This window comes from Biomphalaria glabrata, chromosome 16 (assembly GCF_947242115.1).
Source record: "Biomphalaria glabrata chromosome 16, xgBioGlab47.1, whole genome shotgun sequence".
Taxonomy (NCBI): Eukaryota; Metazoa; Mollusca; class Gastropoda; family Planorbidae; genus Biomphalaria; species Biomphalaria glabrata.
Genome location: NC_074726.1, coordinates 4,657,536 through 4,678,047, shown reverse-complemented (window position 1 = coordinate 4,678,047; position 20,512 = coordinate 4,657,536). Strand labels below are relative to the sequence as shown.

At 32.6% G+C, this 20,512-nt stretch overlaps 1 protein-coding gene across 4 annotated transcripts; it reads right to left on the bottom strand.

Moving 5' to 3' along the window:
• Positions 1-6: 6 nt before the first annotated feature.
• On the bottom strand, positions 7-19,595 carry LOC106078694 (sodium/hydrogen exchanger 9B2-like). Of its 4 annotated transcripts, none has more exons than XM_056013805.1 (12): positions 19,517-19,595; positions 18,415-18,512; positions 17,766-18,246; positions 16,983-17,070; positions 14,760-14,942; positions 13,084-13,259; positions 11,093-11,199; positions 10,466-10,630; positions 9,086-9,194; positions 8,347-8,483; positions 7,254-7,328; positions 7-4,948 (listed from the first exon to the last, which is right to left on the bottom strand). In XM_056013805.1, exons 3-12 carry the CDS (start codon positions 18,190-18,192, stop codon positions 4,739-4,741), a joined length of 1,677 nt encoding a protein of 558 aa, XP_055869780.1. In that variant the 5' UTR covers positions 18,193-18,246; positions 18,415-18,512; positions 19,517-19,595; the 3' UTR covers positions 7-4,738. The 4 variants fall into 4 exon arrangements, with proteins under 4 accessions (XP_055869780.1, XP_055869779.1, XP_055869777.1 ...); XM_056013804.1 differs by having other exon boundaries at positions 18,415-18,515; positions 19,517-19,578; XM_056013802.1 differs by lacking the exon at positions 19,517-19,595 and adding an exon at positions 19,179-19,338 and having other exon boundaries at positions 18,415-18,515.
• Positions 19,596-20,512: the final 917 nt, after the last annotated feature.

The following is a 20,512-nucleotide window of genomic DNA, read 5'->3' as shown; positions in this document are numbered from 1 at the left end:
CACACAAAATATGTTAAATATTTATTGTGAAGCTCAGCCTTACAAATAGCCATAATATTTCTACTTATAATAATAATAATCTTTATTGTCCGTATGAAAATTTGTCTTACCCCAAACAAAAAACATTATAACTATAACTTAGAAGTAATATAGACAAACAAATGGTGGCTCCTAAAAAAATAAATAACACATGTCACATGTCATGGTAAGTTAACACACTGAATAAATAACTATACATATAAATGTCTATAAAAATATAACAAGTAAAAGGCACTCTTGAGAAATCTTTGGTGAACAGCAGACATTATTGATAATAAACTATTGCTTCAACACTTTTCATGAGTCTTTTTTATTTTAAAATAATCATTTTTTTGATTTCAATGTCAAAATGGGGCAATAAAAAAATACATGATATAAATACAATTCACTAAACCTAAAGAGTCTTTTTTTTTTTTTGCTATGTACATCTTAAAAAAATGTGGAAATGGAGAGATGATATCATTTCCCAAATTAAAAGATATTGAAAAATAAAAATGTCCTCAATATTAAAGGATAACGTTACAGGCGAGCCAGAGACCTGCACATGCTGCCATAACGTCTGCAAGGTCTAGGAAGTGAGAGTCCTGAGAGCCCATGATGAAAAGAATGCACCATAAATTTATTAGTTTAAGTTTAATACTGTTTTTGATGTTGCAATAATAAAAACAACAACAAAAAAACACTCCAGTTTCCTAGCATAGTTATTCTTAAAAGAATCCATTTGTTGTTTTTTTTTACAAATTACATCATTCCAAAAGCTATTTAAGAAAGCGTTAGGAGCTGTTAGAATTAAATGATATTTGTATTGAGAATATTTAATTTTATGTTTTTATGCTTTTTTTCTCTCTAGAAAACATGTGAATTAAACTTATTCAAGCTTATAATGTACAGGATCGAATTGCCTAATTGTAAATAATAAATATATTCCAAATACTGTTTCAAATAGTAAATAGTTTTAAAGTCTATTACATTAGTTTTCATACAATGTCAAATTTATTTCCATAAAGTTTTATTGCAGTATAAAAATATGATCTTGCAAAGCTGCTATATCTGGATAGTTTTGAATGAATACATGAAAATAACTATTCTGTTTAATATCAGGTTAAGTAGTAATTAGTTAATGCTTACATTTAAAAAATATTAAGAATAAAACACCTGTTACACATATAATAAACTCATGAATACATGAAAATACATTTTGATAGTAAAGTCATTACAGCGATGCATGAATATTCTTCTCAAACTAATCACTATTATGACATTTGACCAAGAAGTTTTCCTAGTGTTAGAATTTCCTATTTTTTCACACTCCACTCCAGTGTGTGTGTGTGTGTGGGGGGGGTAGCTGAGTGGTAAAGCACTTGACTACTGAACCAAGAGGTACCAGGTTCAAATCTTGATGAAGACTGGGATCTTGAATTCGGGGGATATTGTAGGGTGCCTCTGAGTACACCCAACTCTAATGGGTATCTGAGTTTAGTTGGGTAAAGTAAAGGTCCTTGTGCTGGCCACATGACACCCTTGTTAACTGTCTGACATAAAACCATTACATTATATGCCCTATAGATACCAAGGTCTAAAAGGGGTACTTTATTTTTTTACTCCGGTGGTGTCCATCTTTATAAACTTAGTGGGCCAGATAAATTTTGGACGGGTCACAGGCCACATCACAGCATAAATCTTGTCAAGCCCCGATGGAATCCTTTACCCTTTTATTATGCAAATTGAACAGAAGTTTCAAATGGGTGGATAACACTGCAATGCAGTGAACAGCCATTTTGGATAAGAAGTTCCAACCATAATTAATTAATCACTGTATCATAGTAGATTGTAAATATAGCATACATACCCCACCTCCCAAAGAAATAATTTTTAATAAATGTCTTAAAGTCTTAACAATTACATGAATAAATATGGCTAAATATAATAGGTCAAGTTCCATCACAAGACCTATAAATTATATTGGAGGTGCGCAAACCGCAAATGATGACGTCAATTTTCAAATTTATTTCATCATTTAGTTGTGGAGACCATAAAATAAATAAACCTTTTTTGAGTGAACATAGAAGAAATTAAATGAATTTTTTTTTTCTTCAATTGTTTCACTTTGTTTTAGAAAATATTAAAACCAAGACAACTTTATGATGTTAAAATACAAATAATACAAAAACTTAAACCAAACTGTAATGGACCAGAAAATTTTTGTTCTTCACATAAAAATATATTGGAATACAAACGCGTGTGGTAAACATAGATATGTAAAAAAAAAATTTTAAAGACATAATATAATGAGCATCCATTAGGTGTCAAAAACAGTGAACACCATAATTTCCAGCACCAGAATGGCTCTGCCAAAACATCCTGTTTCACAATAACATAGGCAAGATATACGGGATAGTTTGGACATTACAGCTGTACTCAGTTCCTACCAAGGAAATACATGAAATACAGACCCACCATTTTAAAATCACTTCTTTACTACGAAAAAAAAAATTGCAAAGCTCTTTAGTGTTATGCATGACCTTTGATGATATTATAAGTCCTGGAAGACAGGCTGAAACCCACAGGGTAAGGGAAAGGTTGAGAGACCAAACCAAACATGATGGAGATTGGCAGACCAAGAAATAAAGAAAGATGGCAGAATGGACATGGACTTAATTGAGGGAAATTGCCAGAACAGAGTCTGATGGCAAAGTACTGTTGCAGCCCTATGCTACTCTGGGAGTCAAAAGGACTAAGTCAAGTCAAAGTAAGTCAATAAGCACTGAAGCTTTTCTATAAAAAAAAAATTAAAAGCAAACATTCTAATAATTACAAAAGCATAAAATCTTATACATTAATGTTCACAAAGAGAAATTTAATAAATAAATAATGAACAGACTTCTATGACTAGTCAGATAATTGGTAACAGCAATATAAATATTAATGCTCTGAAAAGATTTTTCATAAAATGGAATGTTAAATAATGACTAAAAATATAATACAATCAGCATTTTAAAATCTACAACAATGTTGTTTTTTTTTGCTTAAGAGAAATAACATACAACAACAGTTTGCCAGATTTTGATATTTTTACACAACCGAGTTCCATTACATTTGGTAAATAGATTTTAATAATGGTTTCTTTTGCTAGTTTCCCTTAGTAACTTTGCCAGCCCAAGCAAGTCTGGCTATTTGTCAGCATTAAATAAACATAGATACAAAAAAAAAAAAAAATTGTGCAAAATTTCAACTTGATCAGAGTATGGGTGTACAAACATTTTACCAGACAGAGTGAGTTGATATAAGCTTTGTAAAACAAAATTGTTAGGTCCAAAAGAATTGAGAAGCTTCGTTATGTTCAAAATTGTCAAGGGGCCAGATATGTCGAATATCACAGTCCTAAAGGATAATAGTCCCCTGTAAAAGTGCAACTGCATTTTTTCAACTACAGCTCAACATACTTTATGCCAACAGATAAAAACAGATATTATCAAGCTTATCTAAATTACACATTTAGAATAAAACAAACCGTAGGATTAATAAAAATGGGTTGTGGCTGAGTGGTAAAGCACTTGGCTTCTGAACCGGTGGTCCCAGGTTAGAGTCCTGGTGAAGACACGGATTTTTAATTTTGGGACCTTTAGCTCTTTAGTGTGCCTCTGAGTCCACCCAACTCTAATGGGTACCAGACATTAGTTGGGGAAAAGTAAAGGCAGATGGTCTTTATGCTTGCCACATGATACCCTTGTTAACTGTGGGCCACAGAAACAGATGAACTTTACATCATCTGCATAATAGACTGCATGGTCTGAATGGGAACTTTAGGATAAATAGAATGCATACACCACATTGCAGTTAGAAATGATCTGCAGATTATTCATGACAAGTACATGAGCTGGAGAATCACTAGCACTACAAATGACTAGCAAAGCTAAGTTGAATGTCATGGTTGCAGGCAAAAAGCTGAATAGAAAAGTATTTTTTTTTAATGACCTTACTTCCAATTAAACAGCTATTTTGAATTTAAAATCATCATTTACTAAAATGATATTTAAAAAAAAAAAAAAAAAAAAAATGATCATTAAAAAAATAAGAGATATACAACTTGAAAAATTTCTAGCAGCAAATTTTTATGGGATCTCTTTTTGGTAACCCCTCAAAAAAATAAACATTTGATACATGTTTTGTGAAACAAAAGAATTATAATTAATATTAGCATTACCATTGTATCAAAGAGATTATTTAAGCGTTGATAGAGGCACCTGTTTACACTTTCAAGAGATTCTAAAAAATACTATGAAAGATGTAGGACAGTCATAAATGTTGACTTGATTACACTTTTTCCTTCATTTAAACCAGTGGTTCCCAAACTTTTTTGTCTCGTAGACCCCTTAAAAGTCTTCGGGGTCTATGTAGACTACTTTGAGAATCAGATTTAAACAATGATTTTTATTTTAAAGGAATTGAAATATAAAATAGCAAGAAAAAAAAATCAATTGGCAAACATTAAAATATTGAATGGCTTATTTTCCTTACTAATATGAAAAAAAAAAAAAAAAAAGAATATGATTTTAAACAGAATCTGGATAAAAAAGGGGTGTGGAGCTTATGGTAACAAATTATTAAATTGTTAAAATGTTAGAGATCATACTACACACAACAAATAAAAGACTAATGCTCTTATAACCATACTACAAAGCTATAACAATAATTAGTTTTACAATTCTTTTTCTTCTGTCTCTTTAGGCTTGCTATCAGGCAGCTCATCTTCAATCATACATTTCTCCTGTATTCCATTTTCTTCAACAACTATTTTTTCTGAGGTAGTGACAGGTGAACATTTGAGAAGCACTGGACCTAATAGTGAGATTAGAAATGAGCCTATGGGGGCTGTCAGTAATATAGACAGCACTGCTAAATTCAGAACCTGAAAAGAAAACAATGATGTCATTTAAACTTTATAGTTTTAATGGCATTCAAGAGAAATCTCTATCATTATTTAGAAACAAAAAATGTAACCACTTTGAAACATTTTATAAATGGAAATGCTTAAAAGATCAAATCAATAAACAGCTATAATCAATTCAGGCTACATAGAAACAGAACTTGTTATTTGTTATTTGACATCAGTATTTTATCTTTTGCTAAGAATAATTAAGTTACTGTTATTCAACAACCTTATGCTGATTGGTGTTCAATGTTTTCTCCCTTTGTTAATTTAAATTAGGCTTTGCCTAAAATATTTCTTTGCTAAAAATAAAAAGGGAGTTATCTGAAAGAACAACAGCTGAATCTCAATCACTGCAACCAACTAATTTAAAAAAAAACAAGCTCTACAAATACCCAATTTACTGACTGTAAACTAGGAAGCAGAACCACATGCTAACAACTCAAAATTATGACTCTCTAGAACCAAGTGATAGGAAAACTTGAGCTGATATTTGCGAGGCATATTGTATCTGAACATTCCAAAATTGAGTGTTTACTACAGTCAATTCCATTGCAGCCAAGTACAGCATCTACCTATTCAATCCCATTACAGCTGAAAACGGCCACTCATCACTTGGTCTACAAACTATTATACAGCAATGTATTAAAAGCAAATAAAATTTCACTAGATACATTACTAGGAGAGGCCAAGGGAGCTTACTATCACCTATCAGCTTTCAATTTCAGCAATGTTTCTAAATCGTGGCACTGGGTTGTCATGATGATTTTACTGAATTATTTAATAGAAAATTTTAATGATGAAAATGAAACCAGTGATTTAGACTAAATCTAGACGTGAGTATGCATTATTCTAAAATTTTCTTTGCAAACTTTTGCCCAAGACCAAGCTGATTTTGAAAATTGTAGGTTGAGCGCATTGTCATATGTACGCATGAAAGATTTATATAGAAAAGCACACATTGTTTATACTGTAATGTAAAGTAATAAATTCTGATTATATTGCAATAGGATTTATAATATTATCTTTGGAAATAGATTTTTTTATTGACATTTTTGTGAACCTACTTATATTTCTTGTGGGTTAGTATTTGAGAAGTCTAAAACTTAGAGTGGTCCAGAATTGAATAGGTCAAGTAGTGCTATTTTAAATTGATGTGACAATGGTTAGGGAAAGTCTTTCAATAACCAATATTCCCAACGGTGACCGGTCATTTCATCCCCAGTCACTTCATCCCCGGTCACATTATCCCCTGGTCACTTCATCCCCAATTAAATATTTTATATATAAATATGATTATGTAGAATGCTTTTTGACATTTTATGACTTGTTACTAATGCGTTTATAGTGTTTCCTCTTCCACTTTGTATTCTTAATGAGAAATCTTATATTATATTGTAAATCTGGGTGTGTACTTAGTTATAGCGCTTCTATTGTATGTGGGGGTTGTAATATCATAATATTATCCGGATCAAAGGCCAAGGTTTAATGGAAGTAGTAAAAAATCATTTGAGAGATAGAAGTGCGATAAGAATAATAATGATCATGCCGCTGATAACTTATCATCAAAGGCCAAGGTGTGGAGCAAGTAGTGGAAGTCTTTTGAGAGATAGAAGTGTGATTACAATAATTATGACCGTGCCGCTGATAACTTATCATCAAAGGCCAAGCTGTGGTGAAAGTACGAATATGTTTTACTTTATTTTATTTTTCAATCGCTCTTTCTTGAAAATGGGCGCGTCATTTTTAGCCTTGAAATAAGGTTTTATTTTTTTCTAACAAAGGCGGAGTTCACCCATCCTCGTGATATCATGTCGCCTGTATAAGTTTTGCTTTAATTCCTTTTAAACATTAACGTGTTACAATTTTGTCATTTAAATAAAAAATGAATACATTAAATATTGCTAATTTCATGATGTTTTAAAATTACAATTTGTTAGATAAAAATGATCAGATGAACAGATGATGAAAATATCAGGGGATGAAATGACTGGGGATGAAGTGACCAGGGGATGAAATGACCAGGGATGAAGTGACCGGGGGATGAAGTGACCAGGGGATGAAGTGACCAGAGGATGAAATGACCGGGGATGAAATGACCGGGAACCAAAACAACCATTCCCAACAGTCGATAGCTATAAGAAAGGCGAAATTCACATCAACAAGTCTAGTAAATTTTTTATGGGTCAGTAAATGTATCAATTTTTTTTTAGCTAAACAAATCATTGCACAGACCAAAAACAAATAGCAAGATTCTGTTTTGACAAACAACTTGGTGAAGTACCTGTTTGCCGAGAGTCTGAGCTGCAACATCATTATTTTTCTTTGCCAAGTCAAAAGCCACAGTACCAATAGCAGCCTACAGATAAAATAAAAATAAATTTAAGGATAAAAATAAAGGTTTCAACACATTCATTTATATCAGTCATTTTATTCAAGTTTTAAATTTAACTAAATGTTATTAACCTATCAACGCCATCAAACATGTACTTCACCAAAAGCATTGTCTTTTGATAATGTATAGTTAGTGGCACATGAGTTCAGATTAAGTTACACCAAACCAATTACTTACTCAGTGCATTTCTCTACTTTAAAAAAAAAAAAAAAATTCTTAACATTAAATAATTTTGAATCAGGCATAAAAAATACAGTTAATACAATCAACATTTGAGCATAACATTATTTAGAAATTTCTTTCAGCACTGCATAATAGCTTTAATAGTAAATATATATATATATGTTTAAATATATAATTTAAATATAAATATATATTCATTGTTTTTTCTTGACATTCTCTCTTTAATTTTTCTCCCTCTTGTTCCATTATTTGTCCTTCTCTTATATTTTCACCTTATATCATATACAAATGCATTATATATTTTCTGCTACAATTTAAGTAATACAAAATATCCATTGTGATTCACAATTAGAAAAATTGCAAATTTGTTTGTTTTTTTCTTCGGAAGAGCAAAATATTTTATCAATATGGAAAAAAGGATAATCTCTTATAGGTTTTATGAATTTACTATTCCATGGTAATTTATAAGCAGAAGTAGGTAATAAGACAGGTCAAATAATATGTCCTTTGGTCAAACAATATGTCCTTTGGTCAAACAATATGTACTTTGGTCAAACAATGTCCTTCAGTCAAACACTATGTTCTTGGGTCAAACAATGTCCTTCAGTCAAACAATATGTCCTTCGGTCAAACAATATGTCCTTCACCATTCAACAACTCCAGGAATATTTTTAGAGTGAAAAACCAGCCACATTGAATCATATAAATCAAATTGCAAAAAAAAATAAAAAATTTAACTCTTTTTTTGTTTTGCAAACTTTGAAAGCTAATAAAAATAGTAAAAAATGGCAATATAAACCTGAACAGTTGCCTTAGGTAACCAGGCCATAGCTACAAAAAGTCTTTCCTTGTAGTTGAGATTTGTGAAGAAGACTGACAAGAATGAGACAGTGATCCTGAACACCAAGCCAATCACCAGAACGGCTATACCAAGACCTACAATTCAAAAATGGAAAAACATAATTAGTTCAAAGAAATGATGGAAACTAATATCTTTCTAGATTAACAATGAGCCAAAAAAAACATTAATATGACTGGGCCACAAAATGATTTTAACCCAAAAAAAAATTTAATTGTAAAGCAAGCATTCAAAGAGGTGACAGCTCAGCAGCAAAAAAGCTGCTAGAAGAAGAAGAAGAATCAAGCATTCTGTCCAAAGAAAAGCCTTTGTAGAAGACAGGAGCTTTGTCTGCATCAGATGAGGAAAAATAATAATAATAAGGCTTGTCTTCGAGGTCCAAGATTAAAGAGGAATGCATTATTTTCCATGGCTATGTATCCACAGCTCAGACCTACATATTTTGCCACATCCAGTGCAGACATAACCATTTTCCACCAGTGGTCGATTAAGCTTTTCTTTGGGCTGTGTACATCAGTCCTCAGCCGTAGATCTGTTTTTGGCCTTAAACGTGTATCCCGCAGACTTTGTAAGTGAACAGATAGATGGTGAACTAAGTAATGAAATGCTTTTTTTTTTTTTTTGTTAAACTATTATTTTACAACAACAAAAGCACATGAGGAAAAAAAAAAAGTTTTACCAATAACATCATAGTCTAACTTCATTACGTCCACTTCTGAACCAATGAGACCAAACAGAAATGGTTGGAATATCATCCACAACACTCCAAGAACTTCCTCAACAGGATTCTGTAACAGGAAAGTTTGTAAACAATAAAATTAACAAATCAAAATATTAAGGAATTCGATATAACAGATATAAATAAAAAGAATATGCTGTTATTGGGGGTGTGGTGGCTGAGTGGTTAAGTACTTGGATTCCAAACCTGTGGTCTTAGGCTCAAATCTCGGTGAAGACTGGGATTTTAAATTTCGGAATTTTTAGGGCACCCCTGAGTTCACCCAACTTTCATGGGTACCTAACATTAGTTGGGGAAGTGTAAAGGTGATTGGTCATTGTGCTGGCCACATGACATCCTACTCGTTAACTGTTGGCCAAAAAAATCAGATGACCTTAACATGATTTGCCCTATAGACTTTATTATTGCAGTTATTTACTGTAAATGATAGGGATATTTTGTTAGGAAAAAGAAAAACAATTTATACAGGAAAGCCTACTGGACCAAAGTTATTGCACAGGACGTTTGTCCTTTTGGTCTATTTGCAGCAGGAGAAGGCTTCAGGGCTCAAACATCAAGTGTTTCTTATATTTGTTCACCTCTGCAGCAGTAACTCTTAAATTGTCAGCAAAATGAAACAGAGAATCCTGATTGATCTGCCATAGAACGTTTTGCCTTGAAGGACAATTACTATTTTTTTTTGTTTTATTTTAAATTAATCTATCGCTTTTATTGATCTCAAGGTAATATTGTTAAAATAATTTTGGTAAGCTATAATTTAAGAAGCATATATAAATCTGCAGGAAAAAAAAGCAAGCAAAATGAACGTTCTTTTAAGAAAAGACAATGTTTTAATCATTCTATAACACTCAAATTTTACTAATAAGAAGAATTATTGTCCAGCCTAAAGTAGAATATGCATATGGTAAATTATTCTTTCATTTGAACTAAATTTCATAGTGTGTATTTTTGTAAACACATTCAAAGACATGCCATCAGCTGGGATCAGTATCAATAAAAAATTTTAAAATAAATGTTTCACGTTTCAGAATTGAAGATAATTTACTTCCTAGTCCAAACATCCTGCAGGACGGTGAGGAATGGCAGAAGGCAGGGGCTTGGAACCATCAAGTAGTCAGAACTAGGGTTTCATTTTCTGAATGGTATTTTTCTGTCCTGACAAAATATCACTCTCATTAAGTCCATAACTGCAATGAATTTTCCTTTTAAGTGCAGATTTCTTTCATTTTGAAAGGTTTACATACTTTGTTATCAAAATGGGCTTTTACCATTCATTTCATTTGAAATGAAGGTTAGTTTGACCCTAATAAGATGACTTACTTTACTACTCTCTTTCCACTCTGACCTCCACCTTACAGCTGCAACGAAGGGTACAGTCAGGGCTGCAAGTGGTCCTGCACCTGACCAGTGGAGCTTTATACTTCCAAATATGGCCATCAGTCCCATGAACATTAAAAGAACAGATCTAAAGAGAAGCTGGAGTTTCTGTGAATGGAGATATAAATTAGCATTTGGTTAGACAATCCAATACTTGCTAATAGTGGTCTATAATATTTCATAATTTTATCTAATGATTTACAATTGTTTTTATTTTTATTTTAGGTGGTAGGTACCCAACCATACTTGAAAATCAAAATACATTTTTGACAGTATTATAGCAGTTCGGAATAACTAATTTTCTGTTGCATCATTTAGCACTGTGGGAATGTTTCAATAAGCAGGATAGCAGAGCATCTCGATCCAGATATGGCCCCTGGGCCAGGGTTGGTACATCACTGCTTTAAGTCCACTTGTAGTCAGAGAATTCATATACAAATTATGATCACAGGTAACAGGTTTACACCTGAGGTCTTTTGTCAATAATGCTTATGAACCACTAATTATATACCAGTAGTTATGTTTTTTTTTAAATTTCACCATCCTGAGAGCTGTCCAAAGAGTACTTACACTAGTTTTCTGTGGAATGTACCAAAGTATAACTCCTCCTACAATACCATAAGTCACACCAGAGAGCACTTCTAGAGGGCCTTTGAAAAGTGTCCAAACAATATCACCTGTGACATAACAAGTAGGATATATAGGGAGACTTTCTAAAATATTTAGAACAAAAACAAAAGTCACTGAAAGAACAAAAACAGATGTATTTTTTAAAAAGATATAAAAACACCAATTTGCAGTAACTTTTTATGCAAGAAAATTACTATAAAGTTTAAGAAAGAAATACAAAGTTTGAATCCACTTCAGTGAATATTATTGTTGGTTACCCATGTCAGATTTCAGCAGCCTTATAGAGAAAAGCTTTTACTGAAGATTTTTGAAATAAATATGTACTACAATGTGTACACATAGAGACAAACAAGTTTTAAAACAAAAATTTAAAAAGATAATTTGTATCAGTTTTTGTTGAGTCAGAAGTCGGAAAGCACTACCAAAGTATAAACTTTGTCACATGTAAATTATGAGTGAGTCTGGTGTGAATGTACACTTTGGTTTCTTATAGTTATAATGTTTTTTGTTTGGTGTAATGCACAAATTGTAAGACAAATTTCCTTACGGATAACAAAGATTATTATTATTATTATTAAAGAAGACAAAAATGATCTTTTATTAATTAACTCTTGAAGTTCTTGTTTTGTTTTACATGTTTCAGTGTTCCTTAAGAATTGAAGAGTATTACATCCTAGCCCAAATCTCCTACAGAACATTGAGGGATGGAGGTGTGCAGGTTGACTTTGTCATAGGCACATGTAGTGAGCTTAGTACCTGATTCAAACTGGTTGCAGTCAAGCTGATGACCTGGACATTTCAATCTAGAACTGTTACATATTAGATCAGTTGAGCTGACTCGATAACAACGATGTGATCTAAGTTACATTACTTTCACAATACTTTTAACACATCCTGCCACACATAATTTGGACAACAATTGCTAGGCACTTAGTTTTAACCTTCAATCTTTAGGTAAACAAGATATTGTAAAATAATGCAACTAATTTGCAACTATATTTTTATTATTTCTATTTTTTCAAATTACTTTTATATAGAACATCTTTCATGTCATAGCTTGCACTTTGGCCCCATCTATTTAGTGGATTTGTTTCTGTGCTGGCTTTAGTTCTCTCAGCAAACACAACTTAGCTCAAATCGGGATTTGAACTCAAGCCCCCTTGCAAGGTTGCCAAGCAGTTAATGTCACTCAGCCTCACATCTCAGATGTCAATGTTTTGATCAGCAAAAATTCACAAGCTCAGGAAATTATGTCAAGTGTATTGTATTAATATGTCTTATCTTTATTGTATTAATATGTCTTATCTTATCTTACATATATTACAGGGGTTACTTCAAATAAGAAGATATTGTGTCCAACGCAATTCATGTGTCAATCTTGTCAATCGTGTTAATCAATGACTTAAACTCTGTTGGTTTTCCTGGCTGTTTTAGACAACCCATTCCATTCTCTAATAGCACTAAGGAAGAAGGAGCACTTGTAAGAATTTGTTCTAGCATATGGAATAAGAAATGTGCCTCTGTATTTCTGAGTATTTCATTAGGTTTTGTTTTTTTATTTGTAAATTATGGTTTAGTGTTTTACATATTTTGGCTACTTTGCTTTTTATTCTTCTGTCCTGAAGTGTCTCAAAGTTTAGTGATTTTACTAATGGTGTTACTGTAATCAAATGTGAATATTCGTTTGTTTTGCTCTATTTTGTATTTGTTCTAGTTTCTTTGTGTTTTGTTGAGTTGAGGGGTCCCAACAGAGGATGCATATTCTAAAACTAGCCTAAGTTTAACGCTTCAATTATTTCCTCTCTTAAATCTGATTTGAATTGTTAAAAACAAAACACGAGGCTTCATGTATAATATATATATTGTCAAAGAATAGTGTACACAGCAATAGTAATTTAAAAGAATTTAAACATTAATAAAAGTGTTAATACCCGTAGAAAATGTGATCCCAAGCAAAACACCAAAACCTGTGATTGCCAAGATGTCATCGACGCTGGAAGCAGCAATTACTAAGGTAGGAATCCCTTTTTCTATCCCATAGCATCTCTCGCCAAGACTCAGAACAGAGGGAACAATGACAGCTGGTGAGACAGCACTGATCACAAATCTAGAAAGTGGACAGAAATGTTCAAGCAACATTGTAAGCTACTGAAAGGAAACATTTTTTTTTGTCCACAATTAAGGTAGAATCAAACAACTTTCACACACTATGAGGATCACATTGATGAAGATATATTATAACTGATAAATGCCTGTTGTTAAACATAATCAAATCAGTCTAACTATTTATTTCACTATTATATAAGGAATAATATGTCATGTAATATAAAGCAGCTTTTGCATTAATTTTTTTTTTAGATTTTTAGATTGTATTTCTGCATCACAAATCAAGAGATTAGAGTCAAGGTTACTGCAGCGATCAGACCCTATGATGACCTGCTAACTAAAGTAAAAAAATGTAAGCTTAAAATTTATGGCCTTATTACAAGATCTTCGGGGCTCGCAAAGACCTTCCTTCAGGGAACAGTACCAAGTAAAGGAAGAAGAGGCAGACAGAGAAAGGGATGGGAGGACAACATAAAAGAATGGACGGCCCTACCATTGAAAGAGGTTCTAAATAAGGCAAAAGACAGGGAGGAATGGAGAAAGACGGCCGATGAGTCATGCTTGGTGCCCCAACGGTCCAACAGACTAAGGGATAGGTAAAGGTAAAAAATTTCTGTAGCGCAAGGTAATGGTTGTAGGCTGTTGTCAAGTAATGACAGGTTTATTTAAAACAAAGAGGGTTTTTGCATAAGGTCTAAAAATAGTTTGTCATTATGACAAGGGGGCTAGAGGTAGTCAGTTGAAGGAGATGACTAGAGTAAAAAAATGAAATTGAATTGTATTGTACCTTTATGTAGTGTGTGTATATTATTAAGTAGGTCACAGCTGGGGCTGCATAGCCTTGTAAAATACTGCAATCCTCATTATCTTTGGACTCGAAGACAAGCCTTATTATAATATATTAATAAAGTGATTCCTACTACTAGAATTAAAGCTTTGTGAACTAAACATGGAATAACTTCAGACATTCACAAACAGTTGCCTACACTGGATATAGGGAACAAGGTGAAACAAATAGATATCTACTGTCAACTTGTGGGAGAGAACCAAGCATAACACAGGATATTAAAAAGCATAGGTGGAGCTAGAAAACCAGCAACCAATGTTGCAAGGCAGGCACTTGATTGGAATAAACAAGGGAAGAGGAAAGTGGGCAGACCCAAGCTAACCTGGAAAAGATCTGTCATCAGTGAAGCTGAAGATACTGGAATGATATGGGAGCAGATGAAGAAAGCTGCTCAGAACCGAGTTCGGTGGGGAGGTTTGGCTGTAGTGCTAGCGCCCCAGGGGTTCCACAGGAATAATTGAAGAAAGTAAAGGGAATTGTTAAATAAATTTTTACTAAATAATTGACTAAAAAATTATTTTTTAATTATAGGTTACAAGTTATTTTCAACAAAAAAAAAATAAAAAAAGAAATGATTTGTTTTTATTAAAAAAATTGGTACATTTGAGTTTGATTTAAAATGACTTAATGAAATTGTATGCATAAATGACTTACCCAAGCATAAATCCCCACTGCCAGGGAAAGCCTAAGATAAGATGGCTGGCTATGGCATCCACTGTTGCTTCTGTCAAACATGGGAGGAAAGCTAGCCTTAATACAACAAAAGACAGTCGCTTTAATGCCTTGGGATCAAGACCAAGTCCAGCCCTTGTAAGAATTACTGTCAAAGCTATCTGTCTGAGTTTAAAAAAAAAAAAAGAAATTTGTAACAAGCAAAATAAACCTTATCTAAGGGAAAAAAGAATTAATTACTACAATAATCTTAAACTAGCAGGGTTTAGCTCCCTTCTTTTGTATAAAACAAAATGAATTAATTACTACTAACTGATTAACTTCTTGGTTAATTGTTGAATTGATTTATGTATTGTCATTGACTATGAATAATTATGCAGGAAGTGTGAGAAAAAATGTTTCAAAACATAATAAGGGAATTAAATCTGTCATTAAGTAGCATTTATTCCCCTTATTTCAAAGTCAAACAAAATAATAATTCACCCATAATTAATTAACTATTTGGTTATTTTTTTTATTATTGATTCATGTCTTGTCAGGTACAATGAATAATTGTGCAAAGTTTTAACTTGATCTGAGAATAGGAAATTGGAGAAAAAATGTGTTCAAACTTTTTACTAGAAAGAAAGAGTGAGGTGATATAAGCTTTGTAAAAATAAAATTTTGCATAGGATTCAACATTCAAATTCTAGATTATTGAAGTCTAAAATTGTTATATATCTATATATGTGTTTTTGAAAACATGTGAATACATTGTAGCCCTAGTTTCTGCTTGAATATAAGATTATGTCAGGATGATTGCATAGTGTTTCTCTCTTGTTGTAGCTGACCCCCTGCTTGCTTGGTTTGACCTATTAACGTGGACAAAGCTGACATAGACTACATAAAATATTGATGAAGACCCATATATAGCTTTAATAATTCTTGACACAAGTTCACTCAATTATTGTATCCCAATAAAATATTGTTGTAGTAAATGACTTAACTAAATAGAATCATGTATAAAAATGTACAATAGACACAAGAACTCTTTTATTCCTTTCTCAACTAAATTGTTGCAAAAACTATTAACTTTCTGGTGTAAATTTCGCATGTAATGTTGAAGAGAAACTGGGCTATGAATGTATACTTTGTGTGCTATCATACAATTTGTTAGTTCTAATTATGTATTTTTTTTTGTAATGCACAATTGTAATTATTATTATTATATGACATATATATATATATATAACTTTCTTTCTAAGAGGTGCTGAATTCAACTAACTTTGTCTTAACCTTTCCCAAGGTCAATAACTTTGTCTTAACCTTTACCAACGTTCATTGATTTTTTAAATCACAGCTAATAGAAATTGTAAAAGTTATTTTAAGATTCTAATTATGATTGTCATTGCCAGAAGTGGTAATGGAAATAACGTTTTAACTACTCCACTACCTATAAAATGCTTCCAATGGCATGCATCTTAAATAGACTCTGACAACCATTCCAACTCCTAGCCTTCACAATGGGTTAGAAATCGGGCACGGCGGAACTGTTAATCACAAACAGGAGAAGGTGCAAAGGTGAGTAACAGGCACTTAAGCCAGTAAGCTATGGGCAGGAGAAGGCTCATTAGTCTTGGCTGACTATCCACCTAGAAGAAGGAAAACCAAATTCAAACCTATGCTGCCTTGCAACTATACCCAAACATGGAACAAGCTTAGGGAGTCAACTCTGAGAAAAAAAATCAGGAGCGGTGACCCTTAGGCAGTTTGCAAAACACTTTTGTATAGCCTGTTATGCCACTGACCACTGACCCTAAACTTTAACTGCATTTGCCATTTCTAAGGATAGATCAGAGAGGGTAAAAATGCTGTATGGACAACATTGTTCCAACCATAGCAAATGCCCAGGTATGCCAATGAAATGATCCATAGTCATTTTGCAACTGATGTAGGTCATATGTACATATTAGGGATGGTTTTCTGGTCATGTGGTATGCACTTTGAACTGTTGATCAATAGCCTCAATTTCCAGTCTCCATTCCCCATCGTCTTGCAGGAGTTTTGGGTAAGGATGTAATTATCTTCAAATCTGAAGGAACACCCAAACATGTAAAACAAACATATCTCACTAATATGTCATAAATGTGAGGTGACAGTTATTATGTTACATATGTATAAGCCTTGAAATGTATGATACTCAATGATCATCTCTATCAATCATACCTTAATGTGAACACCCAAGATGAATGAATGTCTCTTGCCAAATTTATGTGAGGAACATTGCCTAAAACACCTCCAACAATCAACATTCCTGACAAGGAAACAAATATGGATTTAGATATGAGCATTGGAAATCTTAAAGAATACAAATTGTCTAGTTTTAATGAGGCATTGTTTGAAATGTGGTAACCTTTATTAACATAAATCATTTGTCACATTTGTATATTAATACACCATGTGGTCTAGAAAATATTATTTTAGAAGTCACATTCTTATGTTAAATCCTATTGATATAAATATTTGATATTGTATTAAGAATAAATGTATATGCTTCAAATCTGACATTTAAAAATAAACAATATACCTTTGATATAGATAAAATTAACAGATCACTTGTCTACTTAAAAATGATTCAGAGATGACATTTAATAAAAGAATAGATTAGCTTTATGCTGAATAATCAGAATAGGATGCTTAGGATAGCAAGAGTGAAGGAACAGAGGAATCTGCAGATCTAAAAGAGTACACAACAGGTGAGGGCGAAGATAGCCTTAGAGGTAGGTGAGTACACAAAAATGTGTTTAAAAAGTCTAATGTGACAAGTGTAGAGAATCCTATTATGTAGTTAACTTAACATTATTTTTAAAAATTGTTATTTGGATAAGCATTGGTAAGAAAAACAAGTAAAAATCACTTTGTTTTGGAATCCCAGGTCTAAGCCCAAAAGCAAATTTAAAAGGCTGTCCTATAAAGTCTGCAATAAAAAGGTTTTAATTGATGCTTTACCTAATAGAGGAGGAAGCCGGATCAACCTTGCTACATATCCACCACTCCAGCAGGCCACAAACAGAATCAACAGAGCAAATAAATTTCCTCCTGGCAATGCTTCATCGCCCGTAACTGAAAATAATGTTGCCCATATACTTCCAGTCACAAGGACAATAAAGATGACCGCACCCATTCGAGAATGTGGTGGGCATAAAAAATTATCTCGTAACCTATAGTACCATGGTGCGTCTAATGGTAGAGGGTGATTATCAGACATTAAAGGTTTGGTGCATCGTCCTAAACACTCTTTGACTTTCAGCATTGATTTTTTCTTGGTGTTCTCTGATGCTTCATCATCCTGATCTATCACCATTTCAAATTCGATATGTTGGAAGCTATCCCCAACAGCAGGATGACTGACTGTGGATGGTTTGTCACTGCTCATTCTGGGAAATAATTTAAAACCAATTTGAAATTTTAGCTGTCTGATTTCCAACACCTGAAAAGAAAAATAAATATATGTATGTCCAAATAATTTATTTATATTATAAACTATTTCTTCTCTTTTAAGTTAAATTTAATAATGATGCTGGTATCCCCTGTAGCTCAACCAAAAGTGACTGAACACATGAATTGTCAGTCTATTTGGATGGCTTTCATTACCTACCTAGATTCCAGAAGCTGTCCGTCTTAAATGACAGGCTGAGGAAGTGATGAGCTCCAGTCTGAATCAAGATTTATATCTTCATCTTGATTATAGCTATCCTGCTAGAAAATTACAACAGGTTATAGATATCTATATTATGTAATCAACATGATTAACATTAGTACTTGATTTCAAAGACACTCTGGGAAACTTATTATATTTTACATATACACATGAATTATTATCAAACCACTTACTTATATCTATATCAAATTAACCTTTCTTGTACTCTATGAACTCATAGATCTATCCTAACTTCTGTATTGGTGAAACAAAATTTTAAGTGATATTTTCATTATATGTAAAAAAAAATTTAATTAACTTAAAAAAAAAATTCTCCTTAAGCATTTTAGAGGTCATTGTCTAAAGTAATCAATAACACTGTAAACCCATGGATGCAAGCAACAGAGGGTTATATATCTGATATTCTGATCATAATAGATTCAATCAATCTACTCTACTTTTGATCTATGCTGCTTCTGCCCAGGGACTAGTCACTAGACCTAGTCAACTGTCAAGTCAGTTAACTTAATCAGGCTAGTGCCAGTGGTAGGCTAAGTTAGTTAGGATTGTAACTGTAAGATTCTAACTACTACTAGTAAGTGCTAGATTAGTCTAGTCTCTAGATCTAGATTCTAGATACTAAGACGTCTAAGATAGATATCTAATTATTAGATCTATAATTATGATTTTTATTTTATCTAGATCTAATAGTTAATACTCACTGATATCGATCTATCATTATCATCTACTGAGATGATCTAGAGTCAATCTAGACTATATAGGATTATAGCTAGGCTAGTGACACTAGTGAGTAGTGTAGATCTAGATCTCTATCAACTATCATTATCATTCATTATTATCATTATACAGCTTACGGCGATGATCATGATTGACATGATACGAATACGCATTATTATAATTTCGTATTTTCGGGTAAATACGTTCAACTACCAAAATCATTTTAAAATGTAGAAATATATCTAGAATCTAGATCTCTAGAGACTAGATCTAGCCTCTAGTTCTGGTTTAATTTTATAGTATTAGAATTAGATCTACTTACTAAATTAGGCGTCTCAGGCCGGGGCCTTTCTGATTTATTTCTAACTTTTGTTTACGTCTTTGATAAAAAGCGAAAGTTCGGAAATAAGCGCATGCACCGTAACTTAAGTATTCTAACTTCCTGTCTTTCTTGGAATTCGAATTATTAAGTTTAAGTTTGAAAAATCAAAACGTTATTGAATGTGAAAAAAAAAAGTCCGATACCGAGCCGGCAATCAGTCGGACTGGCGTTCGCCGGCAACCTTTTTTTTTTACTTCGATTTTGCCGGCTAGAGCCGGCGATCTTGCATCCATGCATTTTTGTGTAAAGTAACACAAAGAAAAAACTTGAGGTCTCAACCCAACCATCAGGTTAACTCATAACAAATAATAGCACACATGGGCACACCAGACCATTGACTACACAGTCCATAAACATTGCCACAGTATTGAGGAGTCTTGTCGTTAATTAATGTCTCAATCAGCCACGAAAACCAATGATTTGGCAGAATTTAAGTAGGCTAATTGGTTGACATGAATGATGCGGAGGACGTAATCATCTTCTTTTTCTTTTTTTACGTCTGTATTTTAAGATACGACAAACCTTTTTTGTGTGTGTCTGCTGTGTCCAGCAAGGGCTTGGGCAGGGCCGGATTTAGACTGAAATGTTAATTATTTCAAAGGGGAATAACACGTAAATTAGCTATAAATCTAGTGGTATTATACAAAATACATCTAGAAGACATGATTTATTCAAGATCTTGTAGTTGTTATTATTATTATTAAGTCTAGATCCTATAATAATATATCATTATAATTTTAGATTTTGGTTTATTGTTTCTATGAGCCTCTTAATTCATTACTAGAAGGTAAAACGTTTGGACCCAGACCAGATTCTAATAGTTGTAATGAAGTAACGTAGGCCTATATATAGTGACGGGCAAAAGTTAACTAAAAAGCTAGAAGATTTTAGTTTACCTAAAAAATATTATTAAGGCTATTGTTTAACTAGAAAAAA

Excerpts from the sequence above, each read along its gene's own strand:
- LOC106078694 (XM_056013805.1), bottom strand. The coding sequence starts at position 18,192 with ATGAGCAGTGACAAACCATCCACAGTCAGTCATCCTGCTGTTGGGGAT. Across the intron at positions 10,631-11,092 it reads ACATTCCACAGAAAACTAGT|AAACTCCAGCTTCTCTTTAG; the intron begins GTAAGTACTCTT and ends CTCCATTCACAG. Across the intron at positions 8,484-9,085 it reads GTTAGACTATGATGTTATTG|GTCTTGGTATAGCCGTTCTG; the intron begins GTAAAACTTTTT and ends TTTGAATTGTAG.